The 25,639-nt window shown below is 59.2% G+C and overlaps 1 protein-coding gene across 1 annotated transcript in view; it reads right to left on the reverse strand.

Annotated features, from left to right (window-relative positions):
* Positions 1 to 24,939, reverse strand: part of Epha2 (EPH receptor A2) — a 28,745-nt gene extending 3,806 nt beyond the window's left edge. Inside the window, exons 1-16 of the mRNA XM_023565743.2 lie at positions 24,731 to 24,939; positions 20,501 to 20,568; positions 18,389 to 19,058; positions 10,750 to 10,905; positions 10,338 to 10,670; positions 9,662 to 9,777; positions 9,130 to 9,283; positions 8,614 to 8,713; positions 8,088 to 8,143; positions 7,696 to 7,821; positions 7,403 to 7,591; positions 7,218 to 7,279; positions 6,924 to 7,133; positions 6,622 to 6,771; positions 5,657 to 5,850; positions 4,874 to 5,029 (exon numbers count right to left, since the gene is read on the reverse strand). Of these exons, the coding sequence (XP_023421511.2) occupies positions 4,874 to 5,029; positions 5,657 to 5,850; positions 6,622 to 6,771; positions 6,924 to 7,133; positions 7,218 to 7,279; positions 7,403 to 7,591; positions 7,696 to 7,821; positions 8,088 to 8,143; positions 8,614 to 8,713; positions 9,130 to 9,283; positions 9,662 to 9,777; positions 10,338 to 10,670; positions 10,750 to 10,905; positions 18,389 to 19,058; positions 20,501 to 20,568; positions 24,731 to 24,815 (2,825 nt within the window). The 5' untranslated portion in view covers positions 24,816 to 24,939. The remainder of the gene's footprint in view (positions 1 to 4,873; positions 5,030 to 5,656; positions 5,851 to 6,621; positions 6,772 to 6,923; positions 7,134 to 7,217; positions 7,280 to 7,402; positions 7,592 to 7,695; positions 7,822 to 8,087; positions 8,144 to 8,613; positions 8,714 to 9,129; positions 9,284 to 9,661; positions 9,778 to 10,337; positions 10,671 to 10,749; positions 10,906 to 18,388; positions 19,059 to 20,500; positions 20,569 to 24,730) is intronic.
* Positions 24,940 to 25,639: the final 700 nt, after the last annotated feature.

A 25,639-nucleotide genomic window follows, 5' to 3' on the forward strand; every position in this document is an offset into this window, starting at 1 on the left:
CACCCAGCTCACACACACAAGAGGATGAAGCTACGCCCTGTAGCTGAGTGAGGGAAAGCTGATTCCCTGATAAACCAGACACTGCGTCCCTTTCTGGCCCTGGTGGAGGCAGCCTGGGTCCAATCACTCAGGGTGTAGACCACACTCAGCACACCGGTCACCGAAGGGCTTCAAAGCTCCTGTCTCTCTCAGATCCCTCTGCTCCACTGACCCTCCCACACCTGCTCCCTCTGGACCTCTGGCTCACGAAGAGGACAAAGGCATCTCTTCCTCTGTGGCACCTCAGCACACTCCTGCCCGCCTGGACCAACTGGACAGGTCCATGTGCATCGGGATTTCTGTCCGCCCAGATAGACCTGCAGGGCTCCCAGCTGGGCCACTTCCAGTCAAGACGATGACCTCACAAAATCCAAAGAGCAACGCAACGTATCCTCTTCGGGTAGGACTGGGAATAGTAGCCCCGACCGGAGCAGGGACAGCAGGTCTCACCACATTGCTCACCTGCTTTTCTCTCTCAGCCTCACTGAAAGCCAGCAACAGGGGGCAAAGAGCCTCACAGCTCTCTAGAAACACACAGATTCCTTGGCTGCCGTGGCATAGGGACCTTGATATTCCCAAGGCCACAGGGGAAGTCTCGGCTTGTTGGAGATCAAGGCTGGTTGGTTTTTGTTTTTTTTGCCAAGCCTGGCATCACGTGAGATTCGGCCCAAAAAACTCACAAAGCCTCAGAGACCAAACGATGATGCATGAAACCCATTGGTTCTCCTCAGCAACCATGAGGTGGCCGCTCCCCTCCAGGGACCCCCGCATAGCCATGGTCTGTGTGTTAAGGTCAGCGCCTTGATCAATTTGTTCCAAGCCCATCTGTACGGCTGCTCCTCCCTCCCCCCCCGGCTGTTATGAGCCAGGACCTCCCTCATGGAACCCCGGCCCCACTCCCCACTCGGGCTTCTCCCCCGACAGCAGCCATTCAAGGAGGTGACTCATAACCCGTCCCTTAAAAGGAGGAGTCAGGCCCGTGAGCCCTGACCCTGCCATCCCTCCGCTCCGAGAGACAAAATGAAAATGCTCCATCCACATTAACAACTGCGTCTTCCCAACAGTCCCCAACTTACCCTGGCAACAACATCCACCTACGACAGCCCGATTGAGGGACCCAGTCACGTCACCTAGTCACTCACTCCCCGATCTGTACCCCACTAGTTCAACTCCCTGCTTCTGCACCCCAATGAAAATATGCTTCCTGCTAGAAAGTGGTGCATGCATGTAACCTCAGGACTTGGGAGACTGAGGCAGGAGGATCACTGTGACTTTGAGGCCAGCCTGGGTTACCCAGTCAGTTCAAAGCCAGTTTAAACTACATAGCAAGAGCCTGTCTCAAAGGCAAAATGAAACAAACAAAAACACGTTTCCTCTTTTGTTCAGGGCCAAGTCCTGGATTTATGACCCAGATGTAGTTGCCAGAGACAATAAACTTCCACTTGAAATTTTCTTGTGGCTGGTTGGTTTTGTCACGGGTCTTTTCTGACCTAACAGTAACAGTGCTGTAGGAGAGGGTGGAAGACTCGCCCCAAACCTGCAGCCGTCGGGGAGAAAGCTACACCAGGGAGCCCCACAGGGTACAGGCCGCCCCAGCCTCCCCCGCCGCAACCTGCACCCCAACATCCCCTCGTAAAACCTCTTATGTTGCAGAGCCCGCAAGCAGGACTTTCATTGCAAACTTTGGGAGTTTTCTCCTCCACCGTCCTCACCCACCCACCGGCCCAAACCCATGAAACACCCAGGTTTTTATGGGCCCGTCTCCTGGCTGTAAACAGAGCTAATTATACGGTGCAAGCTCTATTTGCAATTCCGGAGACATGACTTTCCCACAGAAGTGCTGAGCAGGGAAGGGCTGCTCCAGGTGAGGGGCTGTGCTCCCCCTGCAGCAGGTCGGCCAGAATGAGCTTCCAGCCACCCCGAGGGACACCTGCGTGACACTCGCACCTTCACAGGCCATCTAGCCTCCGCCGGTGTCCCCATCCCTGCAGGATCCTGGGTGAGCAGGCAGCAGGGTCCCACAGGACTCTGAGGCTCACTTTAGGACCCTGAGGGCTAGCACGCTAAAAGGCTCAGACAGGAGGATTGGTTTGAGTTTGAGGCCAGTGTGGGTTACATAGAGAGTTTAAGGTCAGCCTAAACTACATAGTGAGACCTTGTCTCAAAAAACCAAAAATCTTAACAAAAGGATTGCGGTCAACCCCCAGTATTGCAAAAAATAAAAAGGAAATAGACAACAACAACAACAACAACAAAACACTGGGTGTCTGGAGCCTGTCACCCCCGCCCTCCCAGGGACCAGGACAGGCCTGGGCCACCCAGGTCCTCAGGGAGCACGGCTGCAGACTGAATGAGTGAACGAATTCACGGGGAATGAGCCATTGCCCCCACCCCGGGCCCTCCCAAGCCAGCAGCTTCTGATGTTTGCCCCAATTCTAGTCCTAAACTCACATCAAAGCCCTGAAGGGCCTGGTTCTGTCTTCTAATCTCAGTTTGTTTGTATATAAAATGGGGGTTTGGGGGAGCTGCTCCTGGGCAGCGAGCCCTGCCCCCGACTCTCATACAAGGCCCCCAGACCGTCGCTTCCTTTCCTAACCTCAAATGGAACCAGGACCAAGACGAGGGGGACAGATGGGCCAGCGCCTTAGGTCCATCACAGACCATCCCGCCTCAGTTTCCCTGCAGGGATACAGGCAGTCAGCTCCCTTCACAGAGGCAAAAAAACACAAGACTGAGGCCATATTTCTGCTCTCTGGTCATCTCCCAAGCCCTTGCAGTCAGCCCTGGCACAGAGCTGGGAGAAACCTCGAGCCTCAGATCCTCGCTCGGCAAGCACCTCCTCAGGCCCATCGGTCTTTCTCCCTAATTCCCCCAAAGGCTGCTGCAGCCTGCAGCCTTGAGCTGGGCAGGGCCCACTGTTGTGCTGGGCATGGTCTTGGGGCGCCGCATCTGAAACATCAAGAATCAGTCTTCTAGAAACCCAACCAGGTCCCAAGCAGCACGGGGAATGCACTCGTGGAGAAGAGACGAGGCTCTTGGACCACAGGGAATGAGCAGCCAGTCCCTGGGCAGAGGGTCCAGGAAGCAGAGAGCCCCAGGGGACGGTGGGGCACCGAAACCTAATTCCTGAGGCCCCAACCCCAGGCCACAGCGGAACTCTCCTGCCACCCCTCCCACTGGGATCTGTGTGGACAGTGGTGTGAGGAAGGTGGAAAGGGCTTCGAGGTCCGCGGTAGCTGGGAAGAGGAAGAGGAGGCAGCGCCCTGAGCCACGCAGGCCCCAGCTGAGCAGCAGGCGGAACAGGCAGCGCTGAACGACTTCCTGCCTTTCCCCGGCCCCTTCAAAACAAGCTGGGTGCACACTCGGGCTCCATCCCCATCCCCGGGCGTGGGAAAGGAATTGGCGAGGTGCACCCCAGGCTATTTCAGGACACTTCCGAGACACCATGTGTTTCCTGCAAGCAATGCCACCAGAGAAGCGGTGTCAGCCTCAGGGGGATCCCTTGGAGGGGCCCTGGGGGGCCAGCCCAGGCTCCCAGTGAGCTAGTTAGAGCTTGGGGGCCATGGCCTGTGGGCAGGGAATAGGAAGCATGGAAAAGGAGAGAGCAACTCCTCTGTGTGGGGGGCACGGCATCTCCGGGGCACCCCTGCGACGTCCACTCCACGAAATGGACACCAAGATCAAAGTTGGACCTTATCTGATCAAGGCCACCTGCTAGGAAGTAGCGGAGGTGGAGCCTTGACCTTGGGTATGGCCAGGAAGCCCAGTGTGGGCCGGCCACTGGCTGGCAACGGGAGATATCCTGGGACCTGCGTCCCCTTCTCCACATCCCGCCCCTGCCTCTGCTCAGCTGACCCTGGCTGGTTCCCATCACCATCATCCCCAGGGGCAGGCCACAGCCAGCAGGTCAAAGCCCCAGAGAATGTTCGCGCACAGCCCAAATCCCAGAACTTCTGTGACCCAGAACCATGAAAGGCGCAAGCTGTCCCCTCCTTTCGCGTAGTTCCCAAAACCCTCCTAGTCTCAGGCTCACTCCTGCCCTGACCTTGGCCACTGCACAAACCAGTGGGGACTCACGTCTATTTTTAGAGGACCAAAGGCTAAGAGGGTGATGTCTTCTCCTTCCAGGGACAGGAAGAGACCGCCCTGCCAAGGCCTTGCCGGGAAGGATCCCAGTGCAGGAGCCTGAGAGGAAGAGCCCGACAAAAGGCACCTGACAAAGGACAAACCCAGGGCCACTAGGGGTGAGCGGCCTGGGCCACGTGCAAGGTTGAGAGTGGACCATGTGGACAGGGATGCCAGGCGCAGCTGGCGGGACTCTGTCTCCTGAGCATCTGCGGGGCATCCTGGAGGGGAAGCCCCCCTCGCTGGCTGTGTATCCCCATGAAAGCTGGGTAGACTGTTAGCCCAATTTTCTCCATCAGTGACTTCCTTGGTCCCTGGGCTCTAGACTCTGACTGCCCAGGCTGGAAGCCCACTCTGCCGAGTGGCTGTGGGACCCCGGGCAAGTCAGCACCTCCCGTGCACCTGTCCCAGGGACAGTCACAGGCCCTGCCTGCAGAGTCCTCACGGGGACCGACTCAAGCACGCCTGCACAGAGCAGGCACAGGGCCAGCCCTCCATAAACCCAGCTTTGCCATTGTTAGAGTTACTCCTATTTTCCCACCATGGAGAAAGAGGCAGGAAGGGGAGGGTTCCCGGAGCCGCTGGCTGCTGGCCTGGCTCTGCCTTCCCATCGAACCTCCCTTAGAGAGGGGGGAGAGGGAGAGGGAGGGAGAGAGAGAGAGAAGGGTGGCTCAGAGGAGGGACACGAGTCCAGGCAGGGGCCACTCACTCGCTGGTCATCTGCACCACCTTCTCGATGGCGGTGTAGCCGGCTGCCATGAAGTGCTCCGTGTACTGCTGCATCTTGATGGACTCTAGCCACTCGGACACCGTGCGGAAGGGGACGCCCTCCGAGCCGCTGGTGCTCGGCAGCCGGATGGACACCCTGCAACAGGAGCCACACACCTGCAGGTGAGGGGCCGAGGCACCCAGCCACCTGGGCCCCAGCCCTGCTGGTCCCTAAGCTAGGCAATTCAGTGGCTGCCTGTGCCTCGGTTTCCTCCACTTGTCCCTCAGTGTTGTGTCTTCATCTGGGCAATGGGGAAGCCTGGCCAGGTAGGGCGCAGGGAGATTGGCCAGCCTGCTGGAGAAACCCCATCTCCATCCCTATCGCTGTGCTCCATTCCCACTAGCAAGGCACCACCAGAACCCCAAATCACGGAACAGAACCAGCACAGACGCAGGGACCTGGTCACTTGCCAGCCATGAAAGACACTTAGCCACCTGGTGTCTCAGTTTCCTCGTCTACAAAGGAGATAATTACAGGACCGCCTCGAGGATGTTAAATGAGTTAAAACATGTTGGGTGCTGAGCACAGGGCAGACGCGTGCAACAAGTGTTGGTTTCTCCTGCTGACGTGACCAGTGCTGTCCCTGTCTCGTGCAGCCTGGGCACAACTTCTGAGCCCCCTCACCATGCCCTGGCTGCTCCCAGCTGTCCACTATACCATCCCGGCTCAGGAGCCTGCAGGCGTGGAGTCAGGGTCACCACAGGCAGAGGGCGTGGGACTCACCGGGGGTCAAAGTCAGCGAGGGTCTTGAGGGAGTTGGGGGCTCGGATGAGCTTGTCAAGGATGCTGACGATGTCTGCAAACTTGGGGCGCCGGGCGCGCTCCTGCTGCCAGCATTGCATCATGAGTTGGTAGATGGCCGAGGGACAGTCCATGGGCGTGGGGAGCCGGAAGCCGTCGTTGATGGCTTTCATCACCTGGGAGGGGTCAGGAAGGTCATGGCAGGAAGCGGAGAAAAGCTTTGCACACAGATCCCTGGAAGGTCCCACACCAGGGGTAGGGAAGGGAGGGGAAGGGAGCCCCGCAAACAGCATGACCCCTTATTTTTCTGTTTTGTGGTATTTGGGATTGAACCCAAAACCTCTGCCTAAGCCACCTCCCAGCCCTTTTTAAAACTTTTTATGTTGAAACCCGGGCTTGCTGATCCTTAAATTACTCATGCAGGGTTTGAATTTGCAATCCTCCTGCCTTGGCCTCCCAGAGTGCCGGGATTACAGGCGAGCATGGCCACGCCTGGCTAGGTCTCCTTCTCAAGTCCAATATGCAATCTCCAGCTGTCCCCAGGCGCCATGGAGGAAAGGACTGTCCACCCTCAGAGTCCCCAGGGGCAGCCACACTGAGAGTCCAGCTCTGTCTCTGGACTTCCCTTGGCCAGGCTCATTCCCTGTCCTCTCTTCGCTTGGCTCCCTTCCTGTGTGCTGGATCTCAGCACAAATGTGACCTTCTGGAAGCCTCCTGGCGTCTGGTCTGTGTGAGGCGGGGCACGTGAGCACGCACGTGCATGTACACGCACACACAGACCCACACGGCATCCTCTCTGTTTTCCTATCTTTGTGACTCTAAGTGTACCAGCAACTTCGGGAAGCCATGAATGATGAAGATTAAACCCCCAAGCCCCTCCGCCCCAGCCAGGGATTGGGAAGGAGTAAAGGGCTTCGGTTCAGGCAAGGCTAGGAAACAGGACCCACCTCGTGGTTCGACAGCTCCCAGTAGGGCCGCTCACCGTAGGTCATCACCTCCCACATGACAATGCCGTAGCTCCACACATCGCTGGCTGAGGTGAACTTGCGATAGGAGATGGCCTCTGGGGCTGTCCAGCGGATTGGGATCTTGCCACCCTGCAGAGGACCCAGTTCCATCACCAATGTGCCCTCCCCTGTGTGTTCAGAGGTGTTTGGGCCTTGCGAGGTCCTCAGCCCTAGTGTGTAGGACAGAGCCGGGCAGAGGCCCCCCGAGTCCCCTGTTCCAGTGATGACAGCCCCCAACTCACACTGGTGGTATAGGTGGCCTCGGGGTCGTCCTCCAGCACTCGGGACAGACCGAAGTCAGACACTTTGCAGACCAGGTTGCTGTTGACGAGGATGTTGCGGGCGGCCAGATCGCGGTGCACGTAATTCATGTTGGCCAGGTACTTCATGCCGGACGCGATGCCCCGCAGCATGCCCACCAGCTGTAGCACGCTGAATTCGCCGTCCTTCTCCTGCAGGGACACGAGCCCTCCGCTGTCAGCCGGGCAACCCAGCCACGGCCCCGAATCCCTGCCTGCCACTGACCACATCCTTACCCGAAGGAACTTGTCCAGGGCTCCATTCTCCATGTACTCTGTGATGATCATCATGGGTTTGTCTGTGGGCCATGGGATAGGTGTGAGCGGGACAGGCAGGGCGGGCCCAGCCAGTCAGGTGGCCCTGGGGCGGGCACCCCCATCCCTCTGTAGGTCAGGACCCCCGGGGATCCCCGAAGCCTCACATTTGGAGATGACGCCCTCCAGGCGGATGATGTTGTGGTGGCTGAACTGGCCCATGATGCTGGCCTCGCTCAGGAAGTCCACTCGCTGCTTCTCCGTGTAGCCGGCTTTCAGCGTCTTGATGGCCACGGGCACCTCCTTCTTCCCCGAGGATGACTTCAGGGTCCCCTTGTACACCTCCCCAAACTCTCCTGTGGGTGGCGAGGTCAGGGAGCACCCCAGTCAGTCAGCCCAGGTGTCAGGTGACCCCCACCCGTACCTCTCACCACCTGCCTCCCGGGAGCGCCAGCCTCACCTGCCCCGATCACCTTCTGCCGCGTGATGCAGGACGGGTGGATCTCCGTGGTGAACTTCAGCACAGCCTGGTTAGGGTCTTCATATGTGTGGGGGTCCACGTATGTCTTCAGGGGCTTCAGTTGTTCTGGAAAGGGGAGGGGGTGGTCACACACAGCTCAGACGGGGTCCCAGGAGGGTGACCCCCTAGGGAAGAGGAAGAGGGAGCCACATGACCAGGGACCTCGGGAGCTATGGACTAGACTGTAGGGAGTGGACCTTCTGGCTGAACCCCTAAATCAAAGCCTCTGGGCCCCACCTAGAGCACTGGAGAAACCTGGCTGTCCCCAGATATAGCACAGAACCAGGGAGGCTTATAGTGGCAGCAGCAACCAGGACCTGCTTGCATCCTACCTGACTTGGAGAAATAGACATCCTCTGAGGACTGGCGGGCCCGCAGCCTCCTCCTCCTGAAAGACCCCAAACACACAGGAGGTCAGCGAGGCCCCGCCCCTGCCCCGCCCTGCGGGTGGGGGATGTGCTGTGCTCGGCCCTCTGTTCAGCCTCCCAAGCTGGCCAGAGGACCTCGGGCAGGCAGAGGAAATGAGCAAGCCAGGACTCACTCTGGATCTACGCCCCATAATGGCCCCGTAAGTAGCTCTAATGAGGGCTTTCCTCATGAGAGCTGCCCAGCACCTCCGGCCTGGTGTCCGGAGGAAGTGTGGACACACTGTTAATGACAGGAGCAGAGGTGACAACCATTGCAGCCCACGGTGTGCTAGGCACTGTGTGAAACGTGGACAGGTCATCAAGCTGCACATTGCCCAGGAAGCAGGGATTATATATTAGATTAGATTGCTTTACAGATGGCCCATTTTCCAGATGAGGAAACTGAGGTTCCTGGCCTTTGGGGAGCCCAGATATGGATTCTCTGACCAACCTGTGATGGATGAAGAAACCAATTCCAGCCAGCACTAGGAGTAGGATGACACCGACGGCCACACCACCGATCATGGCCATGTTGCTAGATCCTTCCAAGGCTGCTGGGAGAGAGCAGCTGATGACAGGGAGCCCCTGACCCCAAACCATAACACCCCCAGCTGCACTCCAGACCCATGCTAGGGACCAAAGACCACTGCTGTGTGCTGTGTGTTTTGACTTGCGAGTCCCATGTCACAGGCAGTCACCACAGGGATCCCTGGGCATGCAGGACCCTTCACTTGGGCTCTTTTTATGATACACAATTTGAACCCAGGTCCAACCCAGCCAAAGCCCACAGCCTCCCTCCTCCTCATAACATGGCCCCAGTCCCCAGATCAACACCCCCAGTCCTCAATCCTGCCCCTCCCCATTCCCAGGGGGCTGTTCCAAATTCTTGGGTGCAAATTCTTGGACCCACTAGCTCTTGCCAGGACATCCTGGCTGCATCATCTCAGGGCCCCGGCCTGGCACTCACACAGGGTTTGGAACTCATGCTCCTTGCTGCCGGCTCCCTGGCCCTCCTGCGTCAGCGCCTGCACCTGGACCAGGTAGGTGGTGTCCGGTGCCAGGTTCTCCAGGGTCACAGAGAAGCCCTCGGTGCGGTGCACATTGTAGCTGTTGGCATCCCCCTGCGTGCCAGCAAGCAGGGAGCAGGCAGTGAGCGACAGGCGGGGACTTCGGCTCAGCCCTCCCATACCCCCTGACCCCCACCAGAAAGGTGGTTCCCCTGGACACCCTTCTCATAGAGGAGGAAACCGAGCCTCAGAGAGCTGGCCTACCCAGCTCAGAGCCAGCAAATGCACCACCCAGGACCCTCACCCCCAGGGCTGTCTGCTTCGCCCGCTCCTGACCCAACACATCTCTCCTTCCAGTGCCTCCAGTGCTGCTCTGGGAGACTCCAGACCTCAGTTTCCCCAGCCGCAGAAAGGAGCATCTCTAACATCGGTCTGCTGTGGTGAACGCCCCTGCCCAGGAGCCCAGTACCAGCACCTCCCCTGGAGAGTTACCTTCTTGTGGTAGGTGACTTCATACTTCCACACACGGCTGCGCTGTGGCACAGGGATGCTCCAGGTGACAGTCAGTGACGTGGTGGTGCGGCCCTCCAGCCTTACTTTGGGGGGTTCTGGGCAGGAGAGGGTGAGGGAGGGGGTGTGAGGAGCTACCAGTTCAGGAGGCCCAGTGGATCCACAGCCAGCAGCCCTGACTGTTCGGACCCCAGCCTGGTCGCCCGGCATGGTGTGCACACCCGTTATCTGAGCACCCAGGAGGCTGAGACAGGAGGATTGCTGTAAATACAGGACCAGCCTGAACTACATAGTGAGACCTGGTCTCACAAAAACAACAACAAAGAAAGACCACCCTGGGACCCTAACTTCCCGCTGCAGACCCACCACAGATCCACCTGCACCCTGTGAGCACCCCATGAGGGCCTGATTAATAAAAACTAAGGAATGGAAGACCCCCACTGAGCCCTTCTCTAGTCAGGCTCTGCTCTGGGAGCCTTAAAGAACAACTCACGAAATCCTCCCAATAGACTGTTGTTATCCCACTTCACAGGTGAGAATGCCATGGCCAGAGAGGCCAGGCAACTTTGCCAAAGGCCCACAGCTCCAGAGGTGGCCCTTCAGTCACCCATCTGCTGTCCGCCCCCACCCCCTACCTCCCACACGTCCACAGCCTCACCTGTCTGGTTGATGCTGACACTGGCGGTGCGGAAGCTGCGGCTGGTCACCAGGCCCGAGACCCCGTTGCGGGCTTCCACGGCAAAGGTGTAGTTCATGTGTGGCTCCAGGTCGCTGACCGTCACGCTGGTGCGGGTGAGCGCATGTGGCGGCTCTGAGTAGCGCACGCTGGCCTCGCAGGGCCCACACTCGCCGGACTCCGGCCAGCACTGCTCACAGGTGACCCTGTAGACAATGTCCTCGCGGCCCCCCGTGTCCTGGGGCGGCGTCCAGCGCAGCTCCACCTTGGCACCCATGCCCACGGCGGTGAGGTAGTGTGGGGCGGACGGCGGGCCTGCACAGGGGCACACGTCAGCGTCTGTCCCCTGCCACACCTCACTGGCCACCCTGCCCTGAACCTCCACGGGACTCACGTGTGCAGGGCGTAGACAGTGCGTCCTCGGGGGCCCGGAAGTAGCCTTCCTCACACTCGCAGGAGGTGGCGCCTTGGAGGGATGGCAGCGTGTGTGCCGGGCACTGCAGGCAGGGGCTCTCGGATGCCTGGGACTTGAAGAATCCCGGTGAACAGGCTGGCGGGCACAGGGACACAGGCGCACGACGGTCAGCTCAGCCTGTACCCTCCGCTGGATGGTCCCCAATCTCACTGTGGGACCTCAGGCAAGCCACAGAATCCCTGTGCACCTGTTTTCTTGCTGGCTTGTGATGCCAAGATGTGTGGCCAGCACCCGGCCACACTAGGCTCTAGGAAGGGCCTCCCTGGGCTTCAAACCTGGACACCATCGTCACCAGCCCCCCTGGAGTGCCACGCCCCTAAGCCGGCCTTTGGGACCACTTTCAGTTTTCTAGGAAAGCTATGAGTGCCACACTGGGCACACTGCCCGCCTCGGGCTTCTGGGCTTAGGTGCCTGTCAGGGCCCCTTCTCCCGGGGGCAGCTGTCACCTGACCACGGCAGCGGCCACATCTGCTGAGTGGTTGGTATTTGCTGACTGACTCCACCACTCCAACTGATCGGCCAACTTTCCCAGCACAGGATGCCCCCGCTGGGGGGACCCCAACCCCAGGACCTGAGCACCTTCCTGCTCCGGGGCTGGCCCACCAAGAAGCAAGAAAGGCCGGGCCCCAGCATTTTCTCTGGACTAGGGATGAGGTATTTCCACCATTCACAGGGCAGCCAGGAAGCGGCTCTTCCTCCCCCAGGACGCAGTCCCTCCTGACCCTGCTGGCCAGGGACCCAGGCACCTGACTCTGGGGCTCCTTCCGCCCACCGCCCCATCCTGCTCCTGCCCAAGCTCCTTCCTGGCCTCACAGGCAGGAAGCTGCTCAGACACAGGGCCTGGGGCGGCTACAGACACAGCCAGAGTGGGGTCACAGCCCTGCAACCACCCCTGACAGCCTATTCTGAAGAGCAGGTCCCAGGTCACCTCCAGCCTCAGTGTCACACTCAAACACTGACCTTCTCCTCTGCCTGCCTGGAGCTGTACACAGACCCTGACATGAAAAACAAGGCCCATGAACACAGGAGTAGGAGCCCATGACAGTGTCTGCGATCCCAGGGTGGGTGAAGAGCTAACGCAATGGAGAACAGGAAATTACCTTGGCCAAGGGTCCAAAGGGTTACAGAGGAGATATTTTAGCTGGGCTTTAGAGGCTGTGTAGGAGTTCAACAAAGCAGACATGCAGGAAGGGGGTTGAAGGTGAGAAAAAAAAAACACGCCTAACACAGAAAGCGTGAGCAGCTTTGGACACTAACGGAGACAGCTGCAGGCAGTGGAAAATGGCCTTGAACATCAGGCCAAAGAGTTTAGGCAATGTCCTGGGGCATTAAAAGTCTGAATAATGACCTCAGGAAAAATGACAATCAGGAAAAAATCCTTCTTCAGAGGCTGCCTAGGCTCTGAGGTCAGCTTGGACAACCGGGAACAGCCAAGTTCACCTGTCCAGTCACTCCCATCCACGCTCCCCTTTGCACAGGGGACAGAGAGGGACCGAGTCAGGCTGCATCCCACCCTGGCCTAGGGGATGCCCAAGCAGCCCTTCTGTGCCCAGACACAGCCCCGAGACACCCATCTCTCGTGGGCACTGCCGAAGCGCCTACTGTGTGCACCTCACATCCGCCCAGCCTCAGAAAACACCTGTCACCCTCGGGCACGGCTGGCATTTACCCCACAGGGCAAAGCAAGGAAACTGAGGCTCAGAGAGGCCTGAAGACTTGCCCCGGTCTCCAAGCCACAGAGGCACAAATGCACGCTGACTCTGTACCCTGTCCTTCCCTGTGTCTGCCCCCAGGAACATGTCGGTTTGCAAACAGAGAAATCAAGGCTCTGGGACGGGAGAGGAGACGTGTTCTGACCCGCTTCAGTGGCAGGAAAATTCCCGAATTGTTTTGGAGCAGCTCTTGTCAAAGGGACGCATGTCTGTCTAGGGAGGAAGGTGCAGGCTGCAGGCTGGGGAGAGGTGGCAGCCGGGGAGAGGTGGCGGAGTAGCCAGAGCGGTCTCCCCCAAGCCCCAAATGATTTCAAGCCGCCAGCTGCATTAAGGGGTCTGCGTGTGTTCCGTGTCCTCCCACACCCTCTGCTGCAGCGCAGGAAGCGTTCCTTCCAGCAAAGCTTCAAGTTCAAACCAGGCCGCGGCAGCCAGGTTGTGGCTCTTCAGGCTTTGGCTCCCCACAAATGCTCATCCCCGGAGGCATCTACACCCCTCTCCCCGCAGCGCTGGCTCCTGGGGGCCCAGGCTTAGAGGAGTTAGGGGCTCAGGGCAGCGGGCCCAGCCCACGAGACTCTCGTTCCCTGCCCAGGATCTCAGGCTGGAGAGGCGGCCGCCAGCCTCCTGCACCCCCACACTCGCCAGGTCCCAACTGCCCCCTGTGCCGCCTCCCAAGCCCTGCAGCCCTGAAGCTCTGTGCCAAGGGAAGTGGGGGAGAGGTAGGTTCCAATCCCTGGCCCCAGAGCCTGGGGGTGGCCTGCCTGCTGCCGGCAGGAAAGAGGGAATCTGGAGAGATTTCCGCTGCGGATGTACCAGATAATACAGTGGAGAGGCAGCGTCAACAGGGCATGTGCTTGCCTGACGAGAATGTGCTGCCCCTCCTCCAACCAGACTGGGCAGCTCCCCCGCATGCTCTCCGGGCCCTGTCATAGTTTGCAAGGGTTCAGGGGTCCTAGAATCCATCATTTGGACACTAAGCAAGGCTCCAACTTGGCTGGATTTCTGGCATTCTGGGCAGACAAATCAAGACCACGGTCATACATACTTACATACACCAAATACTTTATGCCTCTTAGTCAACTAGTAAACTCCTATGCAGCCTTCAATACCCAACCTAAGCTCCTTTACAAAGTCCTCCCAGACTGCCCAACTCCAGGCCCTCTTGGGCTCCACTAGGGTGTCTACAATGTCGTGTTTACCAAACAGAACTGAGCACTTCCTATGTGTCTGGCACAATACTGGGTGCTGGGATACAGTGGTGAGACAGATAAGCATCTTTGCAGCTTCCGGGGAATTCACAGCCTGGCTTTCATGGCTCATTTGAAATGATTTCCGCACATAGGTGGATCCCTTGTGAGACTGGCAGCCCCCTGGGAACAGGCATGGAATCTGATTTATCTGCACCCCATAGCCTGGCACAGCGTCTGCAGGAAGCTGGTGCTCAGCTCAGGCCTTAAGTGGGTGGATGGTCATGCACGGTCATGCTCATGCCTGCAATCCCAATACTTGGAGGCTGAGGCAGGAGGAGCACTGTGACTTTGAGGCCAGCCTGGGCTGCGATTAAACAAGTACCCCTAGGGCTACACGAGTGACCAGCATCTAAGTGCCCAAGGAGACCCAGGGAGGTCATACACTGGGATACCCAACTGCCTGGCGTGACAGCCGGGCTCTGGCACACCTGTGGGGGACAGCGTTCCTGGCCCAAGCTGCCTGGCAGGCCCAGGACACTCCAAGCTGGGGAAATGGGCCACGGTGGCTGCACCTAGGGCTGTACCCTGGTTTATCCAGTTCCCAATGCCCGCCCCTCAGGTGGCAGCATGGGTGACTCAGGGACAGACGCCCTCCCGTGATGCAAGTTCAGTCCCTGGCAGAGCTCCTGCCCCTGGGCCCAGCCACCTCCCTGGCTCCAGGTGGTGAGGTCCTACAGGGTCAAGAGGTCATGATGGCAATTCTCCTAGGGTTAGTCACCTCCCCAGGCCAGGACTGGTGGGTGACCACAGGCAGCACTCTGGCCCAAGCCTGGACTTTGTACCCTGACAGGCAGCAAAAGCACCCTGTAAGTTACTGACCTGCAAATGAGGGACCCTGATAACTCCAGGGCAAGGTGACTTCCTGTAGGTCTCTCATTCTTGCAGGAGGGGGCCACTGCCAGGGTCTCCTGGGGCTGGCACACAGCGGCCCTGCCCTTTGGCACACCCCAGGGAGTGATCTGTGGGCACATTCCTCAGCCAAGTGTGATAAGCCCCACCCCTCTCCCCGACACTGCCTCCCAGCCTTTTATCTTCTGTTTGCCTTCCCTGCCAGCTTCCTTCCTTCCTTTCTCCCTTCCGGGGACCCACTTACCAAAGGGAGGGAGGGAGGGAGGGAGGGAGGGGCCCGCGCCTGCCAGTTTGCCCAGAGTGAGCCGACAGAGGGGCAGGCAGGGGACAGAGGTCAGAGCACCAGGATAACAGCTGCCATCGCGACCCCTGTCCCTGCAGCCACAAAAACGAGGCCAGTAGCACTCCTCAGGGAGGGGACAGCTCCGAGAGCCCCGATCACCAACTCACAAAGCCCCCGGTACAAGGATCAGACTGGTGCTGATACAGCAAGGATCCTGATACTGGACCCGGATGTGACCACCACAACCAGAGCCCAGGAAGGCCTCCCCTTCAGCTACAGTGCTGGGCCAGGCCTGGGTCACTCGGGATGCTGGTGCTGGAACCCCTTCCTCACCACACATGGTAGGTCACAGGGTCACAGCTCAGATGCATCAGTGCAGAGAGCCACCAGAGCCGGGCTCTGATCCCTGGGAGGCAGCGAGCTTCGGGGACACTAGTTTAAACCCACTATTCATTCTACGGATGGGAAGACGGGGCCCTCGAGGGGGCTTCCCAAGGTCACAATGCTTGTGGGTAAAAGGACCCATGCCAGGGGTGACTGGAGACACTCCTTGGGCCAAGCCCAAGTTCTTTTGGTCAGTATGGCCTCCCTGGACCTCAGTTTTCTCATTTGTGGATTAGAAACTCTAGGCTGCTTTGAAAACTTGCAGGAAATCTTGTTTATGAATGTTTAGCATGGTGCCTGGACCAAGGTGCTCCTAGCACTGGGGAGAGAAACCGGAGACACAAGGGGACATCTCCAAGGGGCTGGGTCCCAGCTGCCAGGCTGCAGCTCAGCTCAAGGCTGCAGGCCACCTGCTCACCTGGCTGTGGTCTCCCTGGGCTGAGGCGCCAGCCAGGGCCCCATCAGCTCAGCTAAAAATGCCAGCACAGGAAGCAGAGACAAAGCAGCCCCAAGAGATGGCGATCAGCCTGAGTGATTCCACTGTCCCCTGGGCAGTGTTGGGGACCAGGAGGGGGACGGAGGGAAGTGGGCTCATTCCTGACATAGCTCAGGGGAGCTCTGCTGGGCAGTGTGCCCACCTGTCTGCACACAGCACCTGAGATGCCATTTAACCCTTTCCTGAGCCCCCAGGCTCCCTGGGGAGTGTACCCCAAGGGGAGACGAACAGAGTGGACTTGGTGAGCTCAGGGTAGCACACCAGGGAAGCCCCAGTCAGGAAATCTGGCTGATGGTCTAGTGAGGCCAAGCAGAGTGGCCAGCAGTGGCCTCCAGTCACTCCTTCCTCTCCGGGAGCCCCCAGCCCCTACACTGTGACCCCCCCCCCATCCCGTGATCCCCCATCCCATGACCTGCCATCCTGGGGCTGCCCAGAGTGCTGGGCTCAGGGCCAGGACCTGAGTCAGGGATTCCAAAGGAACTCGCCATTTCCCCCCGTTTCCCGCCCCATCCTGCAGCCCACCCCCTGCTCTCTGAATTCTAACCCCGCACTGTAGACACCTCTCAGCCGTGTGGCTCAGGTGGGTCTCTTTGCCGCTCCAAGCCTGTTTCCCCATCTGTTCAAAGCCACTAACCACAGCCTGCCCCTTGCAGAAAGCCAGGGCAGCCTCAGCAGAGCAGCTGGCCAGAGCACAGGGAAAGCCCTAGTCTGTCACAGAACCATGGTCAGCGGGGGCTGCTGGGAAGAATGTGAACCCCCAGGCACATGGGAAGACATTTTCACAAGGGACCTCAAGCCAGGGCAACAGGTGCCGGTGACTGAGGGGTCCTGGCAGCTCTAAATCAGAGCCCCACCACCTTGGGAACTAGTCCTCCCCAGTGAGGCCCGCTCATTTTTGTAAACAACGCCTACCAGGACCCAGACCCACATCCCCAGAGGAGGGGAGCTCCCCGCTGCCCGGAGAGCCCCCCTTTCTTATCTCTGCAGGGCCGGCCTCGCCAGGCTGTGGAAAGTTTTCAGCTGCCCCTAACTCCCACCCCAGACATTCTTGTTGGAGGATGTCATGTGGGAGGAGCCTGCCCGCCCAGTGGTCCCCCCACCCGAGGGTCATTGTCTGAGCCTGGGAGTGTGCATCTGAGGTCACCTAAGCAGAGGTGGCCCAGGGTAGGGGCCTCACTCAGCAGAGAGGAGCTGGGAGGGGCCAGAAAGGGTCTCTGGGAACTTCTCACCCAGGTGCTTCTACCCACAAGTGTTTAAGGATCTGCCCATCAGAAAGGGGTATGGGGGCTGGGGATTTAGCTCAGTGGCTAAGCTCCTGCCTGGCAAGCTCCAGGTCGTGAGTTTGATCCCTGGTACCAAAAAAAAGGGGTGTGGGGATCCCCTAACATTCAGTCCCCTTCATGGGGTGCCAGAAACAGTTAAAAAGCATGTGTGACGTCTGCAGGTGACAGTGAACTTCTCTTTTTTTGGCTTTTTGAGACAGGGTCTCGCTATGCAGTTCAGGCTGGCCCAGGCTGGTCTCGAACTTGCAACAATCCTCCTGCCTCAGCCTCCTGAGTGCTGGGATTACAGGCATGAGCCACCACGCCCGGCTGACAGTGAACTTCTTTCATGTTACTCACAGGACACCAGGTCCGGAGACAGGAGGATTTAGCCAAGGTCACCCAGCAGGTGTGCGCACCTGCAGGACCAAGGCCCCCCCCCTTCTTAACTCTGCAACAAGCAGCAAGGGGGGAGACACAGCTCTGCGAAGGTCAGCCCGCATTCCTCGAATGCCCTGCCCCAAGCCCTCTCCAGAAGAGTCATCTGCTGGCACTGTAGACTTCCGCTGTCATGGGCTCTGGCCACGCCTAGCCCCGGCGTCCTCTGTGTGAGCTCACTGGTGCCCAGGCCACATTCCCAGAGAGGCTGACTTCACTGGCCCCTTTTTGAGGCTTAGTTTGCCACCAATAAAAGCCCCATGGAGAATCCAGGTCTATGGCCTCAGGGAAGATGGGGCCACCACCCCCTCAAATGCAGGCCTGTTACAAAGGGGATTCTCACATGGATTCACTTGTGCAAACCCTGGATCCAATTCAATCACTCTTGTTTATCAGAAAAGTCTGAGGCCCAGAGAGGCTCAGTGACTTCCCGAAGATCACAGAGCACATAAACGACAGAAATGGAACACGAGTCTGTTGGCACCAGCAGAGATACTCAGGAGCTACTCGTGGGCTGAATCAAAATTCACATCTGCACTTCAAATATGCATGTGTCAGGCACTGAGCTAAGCTCTTTACGAGTATTAAGTCATTGCATTACCATAACCTCCCTACAAGACAGATACTGTGATCATCCCCACTTTACGGAGGGTGAAACCCAAACACACAGAGGTTAAAGAAGCAGCTAAATGTCACCGTGCAAGGCGAGAGTGGGACTGAAACCCAGACATCCCTTTGCCTAGAATCTCGGTTGGTCATCTCCATACTAAGCTGCTTCCGACTCATCCACTCTCAGTGACTGAAGGAATCCAAGTCCCAGCTGGAGACGGACATCCACATCCACAAAGCCGGAGCTCACACCCTCCCTCCCGGAGGTCAGCACTCACCTTGGCAGGTGTCCTCCACCTTCTCATAGCCTTCTTCACACAGGCACTGCCCGATGGGCACCAGCCACTCGCCGTCCACTGCGCAGTGCATGCGGGGTTCTTCTCCCCCGGGGAGCACCACGGCGTGCTCCACACAGGTGCCGGCCACCGTGGCCAGGGACGGTGCGTCCGAGCCCGCAATGGTCTCGGGGAAGCGTGCCAGCCCCTGCACCATCTCTGGGCACTTCTTGTAGTAGACACGGACAGAGAGCAGCGCCACGCAGGCCCCGATGTCCTGGAAGGCCAGGTAGAAGCCCTTGCGCGTGAGCGGCCCCACAGTGCGCTCCTCCACGTTCAGCTTCACATGGCGGGCCTCGAAGTCACTGGTGAGGGTGATCTCATCGGGCGCGATGGTGTCGATCTTTGTGAAATGGCGCTTCTGGAAGTTGGTGCCGTAGTCCATGTCCGACTCAAAGTAGTAGAGGTTGAAGGTCTCTTTGCAGGAGCTGGCGCCGCCGGGGAAGCTGTTGCAATCCCGCACGGTGAACTTGAGCTCGATGAAAATCCGCTCGGCCTCGCCACGGTATACCCAGTTAGTGCGCAGCCAGTTGTCCTGGTCACCGGTCACCACGTTGCACACCGTGTACATATAGATGGGCATGTCGTCCATGATGTTCTGTGCCAGGTCCCACTGTGCAGGGTTGACAGGTTAGTACGGGTAGGTATTTAGGGGAAACTGAGACCCTGGTGGCAGAAGGGGCACCAGGAAGATGTTTCTCAGTTTGTATTCTTCCCATTTGACAGGGAAGGAAACTGAGGCCTCCAGAGAGACAATCACAGCAGTTGTGCCAAGACCTGAGCCTTGGTCTTTGTGGCCCTCCTATCTGGATGTTCAATCTGTGTATTAGGCTGGGGTGGAGCCTGGGACTCTGGGTGACCTCCAGCAGCTCACTTAAGTAGTCTGAACCTCAATGTCCCCATCTGTACATTGGGGACAAGAGCCCCTACCTTCCATGATTGCTATAAGGATAAATGACACAGTGTCCACAGAATGTCAAGCACAGAGCTCGACATGAGGGGACAATCACGCAAGGCAGCTGGCACTGCAATGCTGTCATCATTCGTGTCACTGGATGCCCTGGGTCAGCACATGTGAGTGGTAGGGAAGGGGTTAATTAATTAAAACAAGGCAGTCTGCGGCTTTGGGGGAACCTTCCACACGCATTCCTCCCTCTTCGGGAAGGTTTCCCAGGCTGGGCCTCGGTCCCCCATTCCCCGGTCTCCATGCCCTCTTGATCACAGCACATGGCAGAAAGTGCCGCCTAGCCTGGTTCTGGGCTAGATTCTGAGCTCTCGGGCACCTGCAGACCCTGCCTGGCACCAGCAGTGCTCTGGAAGTCTTGGTTGAACGACTGAATGGATGAGTGAGTGAGTGATCCCAGAGGACAGAGGGAAGAGGCCTGACCCGCACAGCGGGGCACTGGTCCAGGCTGCATGCCCTTGGGCTCAGTTTCCCACTCTGGTAATAACCAGGTTGGATTAGGTGACCCGCCTGGCAGCAGCGATAGGATCCGAAAAAATGTGCTCAGAGCTACACCCTGGGCCATGGAGCTATGACCAGGGCCAGGCCCTGAAGTCATGTAGATCTGATCACTGTCCCAAAGAACACCTTGGAGATGCCCCTTCCCCCGGCTCAGAGCCACAGGATGAACTCAGTAAGGACCCACTGCATAATGAGGGAAACTGAGGCAGAGATGGCAGCAGTATCTCCCCCAACATCACAAAACAGTGGCAAGCCTCCAGAAGGGACCCCAGCCTCTGGTTACAGCCAAGAACCATGGCAAAGAAGAGCTTGCCAAGCTGGCAGCCCTGGCAGGAAGGGGGAGCAACAGCTGGGGGGCAGGGAGAGGCCCAGAAGGAGGAGGAAGGAACTTGGCCTCTGGCGTGCTGGGGAGCCACAGTCGCTGCTTTTGATCTCTACCAAGCACCCCACTCCAGCCCTCTGAGCCCAGCCTCAGGCCTCTCCAAAGTAGGACCTGACCTTACAGCCTGGCCATGCTGTGGGGTCTAAGCCCAGCCCCACCTCCCTGGCTCCCATCCCGCACCCCTTCCAGCCCCCCAAGGCCATCTTACCCCTTTGCCGTAAGGATATGTGAGCCAGCCGAGCTCCCCTTTGGCTTCTGCGAGGTCCAACAGGACGACTGCAGAAGAAACAAGGGACAGTGAGTGTGGCAAAGACCACGGCCGGAAGGGACACACACACCCTCAAGTCTGAGGGCCTTGACCTGAGAAAGTAGAGGACTCAGCCATGCAGCAGGTTGGGGTCGGCATGGGGTCTCCTGTCTCCCAGGCCACCCGGCCCCCTTTGTAGCCTCCAGCGGGGCCAAGTGGGACAGGGACCCAAGAGCAGCTGTGCAGAGGGCTGGGGCGGCAGGGTATTAACCTCGCCACCACGCTGCTTCCTTGGACAAGGCCCTCGTGGTCCTTTTCACACACGCACGCGCACACACACACACACACACACACACACACACACTTGTACATGTGTCTCGTGCTCAGAAGAGAGCACTGTTAACAGATGGGAACAGTTGGGGGGAGCGCCTGGAGCCCATTTTCCCACCCCAAAGCCACAGCACAGGTAGGTAAAGGTCTGGACTCATCAGGCCTCCTACAAGGGGCCAAAAGTACACACAGCAGGCCAGGTCCCCTCCCTGGGAAAGTCACTCCCGCTGCTCTAGCCAGGGGTGGTTGGAGACCAGACATGAAAGCCCTTTTAGGGGACTTTCCTGGCCCAGAGGGATCAGGTGCAGGACCACACGGTCCCCCAAGAGGCATCTGGAGCCAGGCAGAAGGAACCAAGCCAGGGGCTTCCCTAGCTGGGCCTGCCAGATGCCACCCATGGTTTCTCTGCTGGAGACGCTGTCCTGGTCCCACTTCCAAGGAATATCCAGGTGGGGATCACTAAGTGCCACCAAACGGAGGCTTAGAACCTATGTGGCTTAGAGTCTAAAGTACATCCAGCCTGGATCTATCCAGCGTGCAGAAGGTAAAGCCCTAGAGTGGGCAGAACAAATCCAAGCCATCCCTTTCCTGGCGTCCTGGAGTCTGAGGATTCAGCCACAAGAAGTCGTCTCTCCCAGGCCAGCGCCAGGAGGAAGTGGTCTGCAGAGCAACCAAGGCAGGCTGGGAACAGGGGCGGCTGGTTTGGAGACACAGAATGTAGGGTGAAGGACTGGAGGCCCTGAGGGTAGACAGTCACGAGAGATGGTGTGACTCTATCACTTCAGGAGGCTGAGGCAGGACGGTTAACAAGTTGGAGTCCCTCATGGACAACAAAGCGGGACCTTGTCCCAGAATAAAATCTTTCATAAAAGGGCTCAATGGTAGAGCTCCGCTGGGTTTGATCCCCAGTATTTAAAAAAAGACACTTTCTAGAGCAGGGCACACAGCTTAGTGGGATAGTATGTGCTTAGCACGTGTGGAGTCCCAGGTTCAAGCCATAAAAGATAATTATAATAAAGTGAAAAGCCCTGTCCCAGGGTTAGACAGCCTCCTGCCTGTCTAACCTGATGTGGACCTGGTGTGAGGCTCTAACACCCAGGCTGCCGACCTCAGCTCTCTAGGAAGGGTCCACAGCCAGACAGGAAGGAGGAAATCTGGTGTGGCACAGGGCCCCACGCCTAGGCTGTGGGGACAGGGAGAGTGGCTGGTGGGGTGGGTCAGGGCAGGGATTTGTTCAGACTTGCCCAAGGCCACGGCTAGGTAAACCTTGTAACCCCACGAGCAAGTGGAATGTTCCAGCACATGGGAAGGAATCCAGGGGTTCCTGACTCCAGCTGGGTGGGAAGGAAAACATCTGTAAGTGTGTACTCCTCACGACACACACACACACACACACACGCGATGCACACACATGCGTGCCCAGCACAGGCTGCAGCCTGTGTCCCTTCAGCTTCCGGGCTCTGAAGGGTTAGCCTGGCACACCAAGTCCCTCCACCCTGCAGCCAGGGAGGCTCAGAGGTATCACAGGACTCCATCTGAGAAGAAAGAAGTCTCACACAGGACGGAGGCTCCCCAGGGGCTTCCAGCCACAGCCCCCACCCCGGGAAATTCCCTGGAACCAACCAGCAGGAACAGGGGGCTCAGCCCAGTCCCTCTGGCCCGGCTGGAGCCTCTGGAGCACGCGGCTCCTCCAGGCTTAGTGGTGCTGGCTTCCTGTAAGTGGGGAGCCCTGGAGCTCCTCAGTCCCCCACTAGCTTCCCAGAGAGGGTGGCCCTATCACCTTTCTCTGTCAGGAGAAATCTTCCTCTGCCCCACTGTAAGTGTCACCCTTGTGAGCCATACTGCTTCAGTGTTTTCCACAATGCAGTGCATCCTCAGGTCCCTCACTGCCACCTGCCTGCTTTCCAACCCCCCCTTACCCCAGACAGCTCACACTGAGAATGGGAGGGCGGGGGAGACTCTGGAAGGAAAGCAGGAAGACATCCAGAAAGCAGGCCTGGCCCCTGCAGAATCAAGAGCCAGGCCTGGATACATTGTTTCCCAGCAAAAGCCACCATGAAACCAACCCCAAGGTCAGGGGCCCTCCACTGGGGCAGCCCAAGAAGCCAGGCTCTCTGGTCTCATACTGCATGCAGAGGGCTCTGGCTGACAAGGGTCAGGCCTCACTCAGTTTCCACATTTGTAAAAGAAGGGCAAATGGTAACAGGAACTGATGGGCTCCACCAGTTTCCAGAAGCAAAAGTAGGACAAGAAAAGGGAGAAGTGAGAGTAGCAGGGTGTGAGGTGGAGAGGGCACGTGTGTGCCACCCCCCACACTGGACACCCAGCCTGAATCCCAGAGAAATGAAACCAGCAGCTGCCAGATGAGCCCAGACTCCGGCTCCCACCCCCCAACGTAGGCACAGCATCCTAGGGAGCCCCTGGGCAGGGGGCTCTGGGAGCCTAAGCAGAGTCCCTGGCCCAGTACAATCTGCACCCCTTCCTCCTGCACTACCTGGGGGCTGGGGGGAATTAGACAGCCACAGAGGCTGGGGATCCTTGTTGCACAGCAGGTACGGCATGGAATGGGGCGGCTCCCAGCTGGGGGCTGGGGGCTGGAGCCCAGGGCCCAGCAGCAAAGCAGCCGCCTAATCCCCCCACCCCTGGCAGCCCAGGAGAAAGGCCTGTAGTGATTCCAGCTGTCTCCCCTTCTCTCCAGCCATGGTCCCCCAGGAAGGGGGAGGACCGAAAGGTGGGGGGAGGTTGCAGACATGCTTCCCGGCAAATCCCCCCCTCACTCACTGGCCTCACAGGAAACCTCCAAACCAGGAGAGAGGCAGAAAAAGTCAAGGCTCAGGGAAACTTCTCCGGCAGGGCCCGGGTTTCCTCCGCTTCCCCCTGGCGGAGCTTCCCCCTGGCGGAGCCCGGGAGAGCAGCACGGCCGCGCAGGCCAGCAGCGAGAACTCCCTGCTCAGGGAACCTGACGCCGGCTGATGGTGGAGTGGAAGGTCCTTCCTCCCGCATTGGGGAAAGGGGCCCCCATCCTCTCCGCCTCGCTGGGCCATCGGCATGCAGCCCGGTCACGGCCACGTCTGCTGCGGCTCCTCAGCAGCGCGGCTCCAGGACGCTGGGCGGGGTGCGTGATTCAGTCCCCCACCCCCGGGTGCCCTGGCTCCTCGGTGGCCCTCGGGTGACGGCTCCACACCTCGCTGGACCGCGCCCCCACCTGCCGCGCATTTCCTGGTCCTGAGTCACCCCTTGCTCAGAAAGCCTGACTTGGGGACTTCCTGTCCGCACTCGGGGCCCCTACTTGGACCCAAGCCCGGGAGGGCACCCTGGGAAGGAGGGAAAGGCGCGCGTGGCAAGGCTTGACCCCAACCTCTCCCGTGCTCACCTCGGAGCCTGGAGGCAAAAGGGGGTGTGGAGAAACCTCAGGGGACAAGAGCTTCGGCTGGAGACTCCCCGCTTTCAGAGGAGCCCACTCCCCAAAAAGCGGGGCCTCCACAGAAATGCGTTCTCCGCTAAATCAGAGCAAGTGGGAGAAGCGAACTGAGATCAAGGGGAGCTGCCCCTCGGACCCTCTCGGATGCCCCTTCCTCTAGGGGCGCCGCGCCCCTCGCCGAGACGCCGTCCTGAAGCCGCTCCCCCTGGCTGCAGCCGCCGGAGCCGAGCCCTCCGTGCCCGTGGCCCCTGGAGCCCGATGCCAGTCCCCGGGCAGCCCGCTCGCGCTCGTGACCCCGGTGCCCAGACTGCGCGGCACCAAGTCGCTTTCCAAGGCTGCGCTCCGCACGGCGCGCCCAGCTCCTGGAGGCGCGGAGTCCGGGGCTCGCGGGTGCCCTGGCTCGCGGGCCTCGCAGGTCCAGCAGCCGCTCACACACTCACCTTCCTTGCCCTGCGCCACCGCGGCCGCCACCATCGCGCAGCCCCACAGCAGGGCCAGGCAGGCGCGGACCGCCCGGTACTCCATGCCGCCGCGAGCCTCGCTCTCCGCCCAGTCCCAGGTGCCCGGCTCCCGCACGCCCGCAGCCCGCCGGCCTCGGTGCCCCGCTCCCGCCGCCCGCGCGCCCGCGCGCAACTTCTCTCCCTCCTGCCCCGAGTCCTTAATGGAAGTTGGGTGAGAAGCCGCTCCTGTTCATTCATGCCCGCGTGACGTCACCCAGGCCACGCCCTCAGGAATGTCTTTAAAGGGGACTGGCACGGGGAGGGAGGGGAATCCGGAGGGCCTTGGGGAGGGCTGGAGAGCCCTCTGGAACCGTTGCCACCCCCAGGCCCGCCCTCCCCGAGTCCGTACCAGCGCGCCCCAAACGCTGGTGTCCAGGAATCCAGAGCTCAAATGAGGCGCGCTCAGCGCTTTGCCCTGGGAGGCTGAACTCCCTGCTGCCTCAAGCCTGGCAGGAGCAGGTTGGAGGTCCAAGAACCAGCTGTCGCCTTAGCAGCATGCCTGGGAAAAGAGCTCTAAAGTAAACAGGTTCTCCTCCCTCTCCTGAGATCCCTGAAGGGTGCCCCAAGCCCACCAAACCATTGAAGGTCACGGAAAAGATCTCTGTCCAGAAGCCTCCAAGCCACCTGAGGTGTAAGGAGTGAGGCCTGGGCCACCTTATCCTACTCTCATCTGGGAGCCAGGTGTCGTCCCCACTTTACAGAAGAGGAAATCGAGGCAGCAGGATTTGAATTCTAGTGGTCTCTGGTTTGCCCAGTGCTCCGTACCAGGGAAGGGCGAGCACCTGTACCCCAGTGCTGGTGTGGCAGAACGATCCGGTGTACTGTAACCCTGGAGGACACCTGGCTCCC

The sequence above is a fragment of the Cavia porcellus genome, unplaced genomic scaffold (assembly GCF_034190915.1).
Source record: "Cavia porcellus strain 051 isolate PalLab524CR breed Dunkin Hartley unplaced genomic scaffold, mCavPor4.1 scaffold_25, whole genome shotgun sequence".
Taxonomy (NCBI): domain Eukaryota; kingdom Metazoa; phylum Chordata; class Mammalia; order Rodentia; family Caviidae; genus Cavia; species Cavia porcellus.